The sequence below is a fragment of the Alosa pseudoharengus genome, unplaced genomic scaffold, assembly GCF_046254945.1.
Source record: "Alosa pseudoharengus isolate Yale_2024_CS ecotype anadromous, Long Island Sound unplaced genomic scaffold, YU_APseudo_1.1 YU_APseudo_1.1_scf_20, whole genome shotgun sequence".
Taxonomy (NCBI): domain Eukaryota; kingdom Metazoa; phylum Chordata; class Actinopteri; order Clupeiformes; family Clupeidae; genus Alosa; species Alosa pseudoharengus.
In genome coordinates this window covers 30389463-30401962 of record NW_027468664.1, presented here as the reverse complement: position 1 = coordinate 30401962, position 12500 = coordinate 30389463, and the positions used below count along the sequence as shown (strand labels likewise).

Here is a 12500-nt window from a genome sequence, read left to right as displayed (position 1 = left end):
TGTGTGTGTGTGTGTGTGCGTGTGTGTGTGTGTGTGTGGTGTAATGCGTTTGTGCATTCCTAACTTATTTCTCTGGAAAAATATACAAAGAGCCTTGACAGATCAGCTTGGAGACCACTGACTGTTCAGAGATGAGGTCTCGACTCGGTGCATTCCCAGCCTGGCTCGCTGCTTTATACATAAACATGGAATGGAACAGCATGGTGGAGGGTGATTCGAACAGCCGAACCCTCCTGTTCATATTAAATATTTAGTCTCTTTTAGACTCCCAAATGGCAGCTCAATCACATTATTATGAAGTGTTTCCCAGAATATATAGAATAGGAAATTATATATTTTCCTTTTTTGAAATGTCTTCCTTTGTGGCTCGGTCAAATCATAACTATCTCATTAAAATGTATGAGCAACTCCTCTGAACAAAGCTTTGGGAGAGAATCTTCAAGTCATGCGAAACAATGGCCTTCAAAATGTAACACTTCGAGTCACCGCCACACTTTCACAGTGAGACAGAAGGGGGCATGAATGTAATATTTTAGAATAAAATGCGTGGGGGGGAATAGTTGTTTGCTTTTCGCACTCTGAATGGAGACGATGGAGAGATATATCCATGGAAACTGAGGAAGAGAATCGGAGTCTTGATGAAACACAAAAAGAAATGAAGAGCTTTCTTTTAATCAGGCAATCATTTTTGAGACGTTATTCTTGATACAGATGGAGGGTTTGAGGCTGGTGTCTGGCCGGGTTGCACGTGACAGACTGATTCTGCTAAAGTGAGAAATATCTTCCTGTCCAGAGTGCGTGGCCATAACCCTCGATCTTATCAAGCCTGTGTAATGTGACCGTGACAGAAACACACTCGCATGTTTATCCAAAACCGTCCGCCAGAAAAACCCATTAAGGCTGAGATGAGACACTCCAGCTCCCTGCAGACCGGAAGGGAAGTGCAGGACGAGAACCAAATGGGCCGTGTGACCTTGCTGTGCACACAACACCAGACAGATGTGCTGTATGGCCTTCTTTAACAGCAGGGTTCAGGCCATCTTCTTCTAACGAGACTGCCAAGTCTGGAGGACAAAAAAAAAAAAAAACACAGGTGGAGATACAACACGGACAAAAGCCCAGTGTGGCAGAGCCACCGATTCCAACTGTGTCTGATTGAGCTGCATTGATGATGGGAAGTCCCACAATGCCGGGACAATTACTGCTCAAAATGGCAGATCAATCTTCGGCTTAAACAGCACATAATGGCAGCACACGGATGCTCAAAAATCAACAATGAGGAAAGAGTGAAAGTTTTGGGGGGAAAAAAGAGTCATTTTGAGCCAGTCTTCAAAGAGACCCTGATCTTAGCATTTAATTAAAGGGAAATGATTAAAGGCTTTCAGCACAAAATTATTATTTTTTTCTTTCTTTGGAACGATGGAAAGGTATGTAAGTAGCACGTTGGCTGAACTTGATTACAGCCTGAGCCAAATCAAAAGAGGAAGACAGTCTTCTTCATGTCACCATGAAGGAACTAGGGTGTGTGTGTGTGTGTGTGTGAGAGTGTGTGTGGTGTGTGTGGGGCGGGATGGGTTGACTGCCTATCATAATCTAGGTTCCTTTCCCCGCGAGTCGACAAAAATAGCATAACTCTGTTCCAGACACATCAAATGTGGCAACACGCATCTGAAAATATGAAAGACCACCTCCTTGGAAGCATGGAAGTGGAGCATTCGGTACACTGAAAGAGAAAGAAAAAGAAAAAGAGAGAGAGAAAGAGCGATAGAAATAAATTTCGCCCCGGAAACGCGCGTCTCTACTGTACGTCTGTTCAGTGTGTGCAGCCTGACAGTTAATTCGGTTACGAGGAGGAAGATTCAGCCCCTGCTGATCGTCACAGCAACAGACATTTGGGCACCACGACATTGAAACGCGCCACAGAATCAGAAGAACGCAAATGGTAGAGAACCGAGATGTGTTGTGATGGTTCCTGTGTCTTAAAGCCAGAGAATGATTAAGAGTGACAGACTAGAGAACTACGGATGTAAGTCAGGAGACAGAACACAACAAAAAAAGACACAACACGACATGATGCCTTCAAATTATTTTTGTTGAGACATTTTAAAGTACAGGTTTGTTGCTTACAAGACTTGTGGGTTTCAGTTTAATAAAGATATTTTGGTTATATAAAAATCAGTTTAGAAACCAGAAACTAGACTGAACAGTGTATGTGTGTGTGTGTGTGTGTGTGTGTGTGTGCATACAGATTGTTTTCCATCAAATACAGACAAAGATTTCTTTAGAATGTTTAAGATACTAACATGATAGCTTGACACTTATACTGATTCACAAGAATCACCTTCATCAATAGAAATGGTTCAATCACAGCACACAACATTCAGTCATTTACAATATATTACTTTGAGTACAATGCAGTCATTTTTTTTAAAAATTGGTATGAGAACAAAAGAGGGGCGGGGCAGCAAACAGAGTAAACAATTAAAGCGCAGATCTAAATATGACTGGCAGTGCAAGAACACCTGTACACCTGAAGAAGACCACAAAGTGAAAACATTGTGTGTCACTGAAACCTGTTTAGGGTTTTTTAGTAGAACGATACAGTGCGGGAGCATCTTATCTTTCTAAACCAGTGAAATGGAACTGAATCACAATCACAAATTCTCAGTATATTAAAGACGGTACAAAAGCAACATAGTTTGTTTTTTAAAAAAAGACGAAAAATGAATTTACATGTATTTACAAATCTGTCGGCAATATCCTTCACAGTCACATTTCTATGTATGTGTGAGTATATGTGTGAGTGTTGTGTGTTGGCACAGTATGTACAGGACAAGAGCTTTACTTGTGTGCGGTATGGTATGGCGTTTGGACTATGTGTACGGTTTGGTCTAGCTGGCTTTTGCTGTATGTGATTCCCTCCACACATCCCCAACACCACCCCCCACCTACACCTACACCCCCACCAACACCCCACTCCCACCCCACCCACCCCGATCGACCCCCTCAGCAGTGCGAGCCCACGGCGGTGTAGTTGGACATCTCCCTGCGGATGGTGCTGAAGGGCGACAGCTCCAGCTCGGTGGTGCACTCGTGCTCGTTGTCGTCGCTGGTGGTGGCCGAGGAGCGCGCCTGTCCGCACGCCTCTCCGCCGCCGCAGCAGCAGCAGCAGCAGTCCAGGAAGGCGCGTCCGAACGGCCGGCACAGGCAGAGCAGCAGGGCCGGCGTGACGGCCGCCCGGCAGAAGAGCAGCAGCTGGCTGAGCAGGTGGAGCAGCTCCATGGTGCTCTCGGGCACGGCGGCCGCCATGTACGCCGACACGATGTTGCAGATGTTCTCGGGCACCACGCACGCGCCGTAGACGATGGCCAGCGCCACCACCGTGCAGTTCATCTGGCTCTCCAGCCGGATCTGCTTCTTGTTGCCGCGCGCGCACGCCGCCTCGGCCCGACGGATCTTGCGCGCGGTCACCAGCGAGCAGCCGATGGTGAAGAGCGTGGGCAGGCAGAAGTAGCAGCCGAAGCACCACCACAGCCGCGCGCTGTTGTACGTCAGGCCCAGCACGTAGAGCATGTCCGGCAGCGAGGTGGAGATGCGCACCACGCAACGCTCGACCGTCGCCGGCGCCTCAGACACGCCCGCGTCCTCCGTCACCAGCTGGCGGATCAGCAGCTCGGGCAGAGCCAGCAGGAGGGCGCCAATCCAGATGACGGCCAGCTTGGCAGCGGTGGACGTGCAGTTCTCGATCATCTCGTAGTACATCTGCACGTTGGTGGCGGCGCGGAAGCGGTCGATGCACAGCGCGCACAGGGTGAAGGTGGTGACGCCCAGGGAGGCGACCTGTAAATAACAACAGACAAAAAGAGGATTTACTCGTCTAATCCCCGGTGGATAATGGAAAACATCCAACACATCTTGGGGGGGGCGGGGGGGTTGCAATTTTGATTAAATCATAAATGAGATTACACGATTTTATCTATCGGAAGATTATTTAAAGGTGCTGCTAATGTATTCAGCATTTGTGTACAATGCAGTGGGGCGAACACTCTCCTGGCTCAGTCAGAACTTCTCTCTCCTTGTTAAATAAAATTACCCACTGAGAGAGCAACTGTGATCCACAGCTGGACTCAGTCCCTCAGGTCCAATTGGAAACTGGGTGCCAACAGCTTTAAAGAACGACACAACAAACTGTTCACAGCCCACAACTCGGCTTGATAAAGTTTTTTTTTTTCCTTTCTTGGTCTTTTTCACCGGGATCAGCAAAACCTTTACAGGGGCCCCCAGCCTTAATTATAAATGGCTAACAGATGGCCCGCCGTGGATGGGCGAAAGCACACTAAACAGCGACTTCCTGCCGAGAGAGAGGGAGACGGGGGATTTGCCATGAATTATGAACAAACGGCAGACCTGCATGGCACTAATGAAAAGAAGGACAACAGGAGAAAATGTTTGGCCACCGCTTAGCTCCGTCCCAACGGGGCCTCATTTGGGCCCCAATTGATTCTAATGCCCGCGCACCCAACAAAATGAGACGACGGCGGCGACGTCTGGCTTACTCAATTTAATTGCGCGTGAATCAAAGCCATCAGCATCAAGGGCGACGCAATTAAGGGAAATATGTTTTCCATGCGAGCCTCAGAAGGGCTGTATGCACGCTAAAAGGATGCCGAGCTTTCTGTTTTTAGCGCTCTTAATGGAGATAATAAGGCCAGCACACTTAATAACCACTCACCATAGAGAATGGGCACAAAAGATATGCAGAAAAGACCATCACTGGGAATAAACAGCTATTATTCAATTAGCTGGAAAAGACATAGCCTCTCTCTCAGACTACGTCCTTGAGAGGGTAAACAGAAATAACCTTCACCTCCCTGGCTCAGGAGAAGAGAGCAGCAAGCTGCCCGCATCCGACTGGGGCACTGCCCTATGCGCCAAGGTTGCTCGGTACGGCTGCACTGTGATCCATATTGCCACCTTGGCACAGGCAAAGGTGTAAACAGTGTGAATATTTCATCGTCTGAGCTTTGGAACGAGGCTGCACTAAACACTGTCAAACGTGCAGGGGAGGACCACTTTGATCCGCGTTCCAAGAGAGGCAGAAAGAGAGCGAGGGAGGGGTAAACAACAACAGCTAAACAAGCTGTGCGTTCTGCAGCACAGAGGATTACAGTTGGACTGAAATAGCAAGGTGCTGCATAAAGGTGTACTCACATGGTTAGTACTACATCGTGCCATACAGTATATAATACATTCCATGTATAACAACACAATACTATGTATAATAATATAATAAGAGGTTGTGTCCACAAAACTATGGCCCTGTGGCTCCTGTCCCTGGCTCAAGATTCATGTTCATGTTGTCATGACACTCTGAGTGACCCAACTGGCCCAAACCTTCGTGTCTGTGCTGTGTCTGGCAGCACAGACACTTGGGTTGATTTCTTTCAGGTTGTATAGCAGCAGGTGTCTCGTGAAAGGCTTCTTGAGTTTTCTTTTTGTCTCATCTTTAATAATGGGCCATTCATTTTTGGACGACTCCTTCCTGTGGCAAAATGGCGGGCAGTTGTTATTAATACGCATTTAATGGCCACTTGGAAATGTAACTGAAAACGAGGGGGCAGCGCGCTTGGCACCGACGCCGTCGGCTAGAGCAATAATTCTTATCTATCGACAAATGGGATTATGGAGACGAGTTGCCTGCCCAGGCTGCAGACAAAGGCTATTATGGTTATGGCCTCTGAAAGGGTCCAAAAAGAAATCAGGCTGTGTCATAAATCCAGAGCACTGGTCTGAGTGGCGAGAGTAATGGGCCTGCCACCATGACATGAAATATGGACTCTAATCAATACTTTTTCGGCCAAAGACTCTGTGACTTTAAATTGGATCATTCTCTATTGTGTTACATGGTTAGCTTGGTGATAAATTACTGAGTGATTAATAAACGAGTGATTAATACCCATTCTGCATGTGTGATTTCCCCCCCTCTTTCTGTTTTTGTAATTCATTCCAGATTGTATCTCATCTGGTCACACTCTCTCTCTCTCTCTCTCTTTCTTCAGTCTTGATCTTGTTTGATGACGAGCTATCTCTAAACAACGCGTATTTGCGTCCGCAAACAAAAGACGGCCACGAAAAAAAAGTCATGATTGTGAGTTAATCCATTATTTACTAACGCTAATTACATACGCTGAATAATTAACATATCTCACAATTAGGTGTCATGAGCTGATGAGATATGCTAAGCGGTACGCAGAGCAACACCCAGTCGCCTGTGAGCCCATCTTCCTATCAGTGACTCTTTTGTGTTCAGTCTCCTATCAAAGGGAAAGCTTGCAGAAAGCAGTGGTGCCGGCGGCACAGGGGCAACCATTCCACCCCATCTCCAATTTAGAATATAAGCATGCTGACTTGTGTGTGTGTGTGTATGTGTGTGTTTGTGTATGTGAGTATGTGTTGTATTTGTTGTATGTGTGTGTTTGTGTGTGTGTGTGTGTTGTGTGTTTAGATGTACTGTATGTGTGTATGTGTGTATGTGTGTGTGTGTGTGTGTGTGTGTATATGTGTTGTATTTGTTGTATGTGTGTGTTTGTGTGTGTGTGTGCCGTACGGATACTGTATCTCTGTGAGTCAGTGACAGGGACCTTACTGTGCAACTCTGTTTCTGTTAGAGCACACAGAGCAGCAGGCTAAAGAAAGCCACTGTGCTTCAAAGAGGTTTAAAAATATTGCCTGTGTTTTTTTTGTTTTGTTTTTTTAAACAGAATATATGAAATGAGAAAATACTTGGAGATGAAATATACAGGGACATGCGTCTTAACACTGAAAAAAAGAAAATACACACACAAGCACACATACGCATACACACACACACATAGAGGGGAGCTGCACTCTGCTGTTATTCCGGTGGAAGGCCTGTGGGCATAAGCTTGCCCCAAAAACCTCAGTCAAAAGACGAGCACGGCACGAGAGAGGATGCTCTTCTGGAGGGGGTGGGGGGTGAGAAGGGGGCTGTGGAAGGATACTGGTTTAGGGGTGGTGGCGGGAGCTGTGAAAGGATATTGGTCTGGGAGTGGGTTTGGGGTGGGGGGATTGTGGAGCGCTAGTCGGAGTGCCACCAAGCCACCAACTTCCAGTGTGTGCATGAGAGCCTCTCTCTATCCCTGCCACCGGAAAGGAGGCATCGGTGTATGACCCGACCCCGTGTGCTTCGCCTGAAGCAGTGCAATAGTTATGATGGCTGCACTGCACTTCCCTATGGCACTTCTGGGGCGCCATGAGTGTGTGTGTTCATGCGTGTTTTTGTTTTATGTCTGTGCGGGGAAAACAGTCTTTGTGTGTTCTAGTATACACTTGAAACACTTACATATGTATGTTTACATGTTTTCATGGATATATGCTTGTGTATATTCAGTAATTTTCTCTCATAGATTGCAAGAAGAGTGACTCATGATAATAGCACAGCACAGCTCCTCTGAATGTGTCAGTGTGTCTGTATCTGTGTGCGAATGAGTGTTTTAATGTGTGAACATGCCCGCACGTCCAAGTGATGATGTCTTTTTATGCATGAATATGTGTGTGTGTGTGTGTGTGTAGAGAGAGCATGCATGTATCTGAACACGCATGACTGTATATGTAGGCCTGTGCATGTGTGTGTGTGTGTGTGAGAGAGAGAGAGAGTGTGTGTGTGCTCACTGCTCACTCTGAGTTACAACAGGCAGTGAGTAATGCAGCTTGGGGCTACCTCTCCCTCTATGTGCACGTCCTCTCTGCAGACTGACTCCACTCATCACTTAACCCAGATTCAATCACAGTCCATCTGGCCTAAGATCCAACCAACTCACACATGGCACTGCCAGAAAGACTCCCAATACAAACAAACCCTGTCAGTACACTTGCATAAACAGCCATATTGAAACACACACACACACACTTATTATGAAACAAAAATGTATGTATGTTCACATACTTAATACAAACTGCATGTGTTGACAGGCCTGTACATATGCTACCTCCACATACACATACACACACACACACACACACGCACACGCATATACTCAATCACACATACGGCCTCTTTCAAAAGATTTTGCTACAGTGCAGGAAATCTAATTTAGCCCCGCCATTGTCACATAGGGTCCCTTGGCAGCCGAGTGGCCATACATCAAGTACTATTCACACTGCCACCATCCCACCTCACAGAGCCGCTGTGTCTTAGGTCCGGCATTCAAACTCCTCTCCATCTCTCTGACTCTGCCCCAGAGAATGCCCCAGAAATCCGTAACACAATGGCAACCTGACACTCACTCAAACACACACACACACACACACACACACACACACACACACACAAGCACACACAAAGTTGGCATAAAGACAGGACGGGACAGAAAAGCTTTTGTTTCCAGTTTCAAACAGATGCATAGGGCGAGGACGGTATACGCTTCCCAGCATCGCAGCAAAATGCAAGTGACACCCGAATTGTGTTATATGAGAGCTGGGCTGAGACTGGGTGTGGTGCACTGCCACTGATCGAGTTGCTGCTGGCTCGCGGAGTGAGAGAAAAGGCAGATCTGCCAAGATTATGAACTAATGAGAGAGAGATGAGAGAGAGAGAGAGAGAGAGAGAGAGAGAGACAGACAGAGAGAGAGTGGGCTTGGGTTATTGGGTTGTAGGGTTGTCCTGAGGGCAGGGTAGCAACACATCTCCATGTACAGGCCATGTGTGACATTGGGACATCCAAGTTGTCATGGTGACATGATGAAATCTCACATATCACTCATCAATTTTTTTGGAGTAGGGAGACAGTGGACCAGAGCTGTCTTTTCCAAAACACCCTCCAGCAATGATGGTGTACACAGATAATAACATTGAAGGGGGCGAAATAATACCCCTCTACTGTTGGTTTAAATTGTCTAATGATAATAATGACGATGATATAAAATAAATAGCTACATGTGATAATTACCTCAATGTATGGTATCACTCTACAAGTGAATTGGCCCAAGAGCCACGTCTTTGTCAGCTCATGGAACACCACAAGAGGCAGGCAGAAGAAGAGCATGACAAAATCCCATATGGCCAAGTTGGCCAATAGAGAGTTAGAGATACTCCTCATGTAGTAGTTGTGGCACACAATGCACATTATTGCAATGTTCCCGACTATTCCGACCAGGAAAATGATGACGGACACACACATGATGGCGTATGCCCCGAAAGTTTCGCTGGTGACTGGGTAGAAGGGATTTGGGAAATATTCCTCCTCGTTATCCAGCTCGTATGGAGGAGTCATCGGGGTCATATCCCACGGGTCTTCTTCTTCCTCATCTTGTTTAGTGTGATACTCGACACTCCTTGTCAGGTCAAACGGGAAATGGGTGGACGTAAGGGCCATGAGTTTTGTCGAAGGTTCCCATATAGTGAAAGGGGCACTCAACACGTTGACAGAAGTTTCAGGGCGCGTGAAAGCGGCGGCACCGCCGACGCTGTTTATCCCTTTTCGGCCGTTCTTGTGTGCTTTCTTTTGGTTTTCTTTTGTCCCTCTTTTCCTCCGATGGTTCCTCTTGTGCAGTCCTCGCTTGCTCATTGAGGGAGGCTTAGTGTCATTATGTCCACCTGGCGTTCCCATGGTAGCAGGCATCTCGCTATTCAACTTTTTCCTCTTGTGTCGCCGCGAGTGCTTGTTTTTGGTTTCGACTGAGCCTTCTCCTCTTTCCGTCCGGTTTCTTGAGAGATGTGCATGTCGGGTGTGCTTACTTTCTCTAACTGTGCCATGATTTTTAAGGGATGATGCATCAACACCCTTCACTGGTGACCCAGTGGCTTCCAAAAAGGCTACACCTGTGGCGTGGCGCCTAGTAGTGTCAATGGCATTAGCTTTGTTTTGAGTGATACTTTCTCCGTTGGAGCCAAAGGCTCCTCTGCATGTACTGTTGCAAAAATCTCTCCCAGTGTCTTTGGTTCCTATGTCCCCATCATTCCTTAACGATGCCACATACACGTTTCCCAGCAGCACCGCTTTTACTAGCAACATCTGCATTGTCTGAGCCATTGAATCCGGGTATTATCTTAGTAGTTGGGTAAAAAATCTGTCAGATTCAACCCCACAAACGGCAGCGACATACAGACTAAATCTCGAGTCATTACTTGCGCCACCTGTAAACAAACTTCGTGTATATTCTTGTGAAACAAGCACGCTTTGTTGTTTTAATCCAGTCATAGGCGATGGGTCAGATCTGTGTGTGGTCCTACTTTGTAATCCAGTTGTAGGCAATATCCTCCTTTGACTTTTCTCCCTCAGCGAAGTAGCTCCAGGTGCTATTTCTTGTAAAGCGAGGTATCCTTGAACACAGAGGTGCTCCAGCTCACGGATGGCAGTGGCAAACCCATCGCAATACAACAAAATGGTTGCATTTTGTATTCCTTGGGTGCGGCAACCTGAAGTTTTCCTGGATGGTGGTGATGCGGCGCAGCGGCTTGCTGTGTTTTCCCCTCCACCGTGCTCGGCAACGCGGCGGGGTCTGTGGGATACACGGTCTGTGTGTCACGCGCAGCCGGGGAGGTGCAGAGCGTAGCCTAACAAGAGTGGCTCCGCCAGTGAGCGCCTCGGTGAGGACTCGGCAAGAAAATGGACTCCCCCGGCGGCTAACCCTGATCTGTCAAACCAAATCCATCAGCATCACCCCTCCAGACCACAGCAGCTGGCAGGCAACCACGCCCGCTCCTGTGCGTAATAAATGTATTATCGTTGGCAATTATGCATGTCAGCGCGAACATATCACACCAAATTGATAGTGATGCAAAGAGAGCCTACAACATGATCTGTCTGGAAAAATAAATGTACTGCATTGATGGGATGATTATCAGAGAACTTGTCTCGTATGGCTCCATATGAAAGCATTGGACAATGTGGATATTACAACATGATCGGTTTGCAGCATTATGATATCTATTAGATTAACATTTCCTCATATGTCATAAATGCAGGAAAATTAGCGTAGTGCATGATTCCAAATCTAGATCTCTGTGTTTCATCTAGATCTCTGTGTCTCATCTCTGACAAGAAACAGACTACAGTATTTTGGCACTTGTAGCAAGTTTCCACTCACTGTCAGCAATGCAAAACATGCCTCTAGACATGATTGAACTTGTCTTTATGGGTTACAAACTACCGTAGGCTACTACCTGTTCAGGGAACCACTCCCAGAAAGTCCCAATTTGCAGGGTCCAAAACATGTTTTAAACTATTATGTTTTGAAATATTACTGACCAATTAATTGGCTAGCTGCAGATGTGGACACATTGTATCAGGATGGTGGTATGTCCTTTAACACTGCACCAAGCCCTGCATGGATTCAGGCTATTTATGTATCAGCTTACTCTGATTCTTGCCCCTCATGCCAGCCAGGGCAGGGGAGCTGGCATGACACGTGGGTGTTACAGAATGGGTGTACTGCAGGTGCTGAGGGCTGGCTGGCTGGCTGTTGGACTTGGCAGCAACTGGATCCTCAGTACTTTTTTTTTTTCTTTCTGCCCACAGTCACAGAAGAAGAGTCTGAGCCAAATACTGCTGGGGGACCAACTGGAATGTGATTGATTGAGTCAACATTGCATCCAAAATGATAATGTAAATAAATAAATAAATAAGTACCTAAGATGAATGAATAAATACAAAATACAGTATAATAACTCAAGGGAATTTCCACTTATTATCTATAGTTGTTATTATTTATATGTGATGTTTACTTCCTTTGGGTAGAACATGTGTTTGGGTGAGGACATCAAGATTTTATGCATTGTCGTATAAATGTATTAAATTAATTAATTATGTATTTGCGAACATTGATTGGTGTTAACAGTACATTCATAGTTTAGGAACACTTAATCATTTATCAAAAATCCTCCTTTCAGAACATCATTTGCTGCAACGTTTGCTGTTGAGCGATGTTGTATAGATATATGTTCTCTGTGCACAAGAATACAGTCAACAAGACAAATGCATTTAGAAGATGCAGTTTGGATGCTGATTCATACATTTGGGAAGCAGTTGCTGGAGCTGCAATGAACAGACAGAAATACTGTATCATCCCTTATGAGGAAAACAGAGTTGTGTGTGTTTGAAGCTCAATTGCGCACCCTGGTGGCAAAAACGTGAAAGAAGCCAGCCAAGTGAGAGCTGAAATAACCTTGGGACAATATGAAGTCAATAAGTCAATGATGTCACCATAAACCAAGCAAAGACCATAAGGCATGACCTCCCTTTAATCTGACATGACCCATTACTGATCTGGAAACAGTACGCAGTGGCAGTATCAGCAACATTACTTCTGTTTCCTTGACACTAGGCTATATCTCAAGTTAATGTTTTTAGAGAGATTGGATTTTGAAGTCATATTTATCAAATATAATAGACACTGATACACCAAGATTTGTTTTTTTTATGGCAGACCGCTCTCTACCTCACAGACTGTTGAATTATGTCAATGTTGTTGTGAAACCA

At 45.9% G+C, this 12500-nt stretch overlaps 1 protein-coding gene across 1 annotated transcript; it reads right to left on the bottom strand.

The window, feature by feature from the left end:
* Positions 1-3006: 3006 nt before the first annotated feature.
* Positions 3007-10767, bottom strand: gpr37b (G protein-coupled receptor 37b). Its single transcript, XM_076297435.1, has 2 exons — positions 8970-10767; positions 3007-3840 (listed from the first exon to the last, which is right to left on the bottom strand). Exons 1-2 carry the CDS (start codon positions 10050-10052, stop codon positions 3007-3009), a joined length of 1917 nt encoding a protein of 638 aa, XP_076153550.1. The 5' UTR covers positions 10053-10767.
* Between the last annotated feature and the right edge of the window lie 1733 nt (positions 10768-12500).

What these genes read in the sequence shown, in the direction of transcription:
- gpr37b (XM_076297435.1), bottom strand. Translation starts at nt 10,052, where the DNA reads ATGGCTCAGACAATGCAGATGTTGCTAGTAAAAGCGGTGCTGCTGGGA. An exon ending in GAGTGATACCATACATTGAG is followed by an intron (nt 3,841 to 8,969) that starts GTAATTATCACA and finishes TGTTATTTACAG; the next exon opens with GTCGCCTCCCTGGGCGTCAC.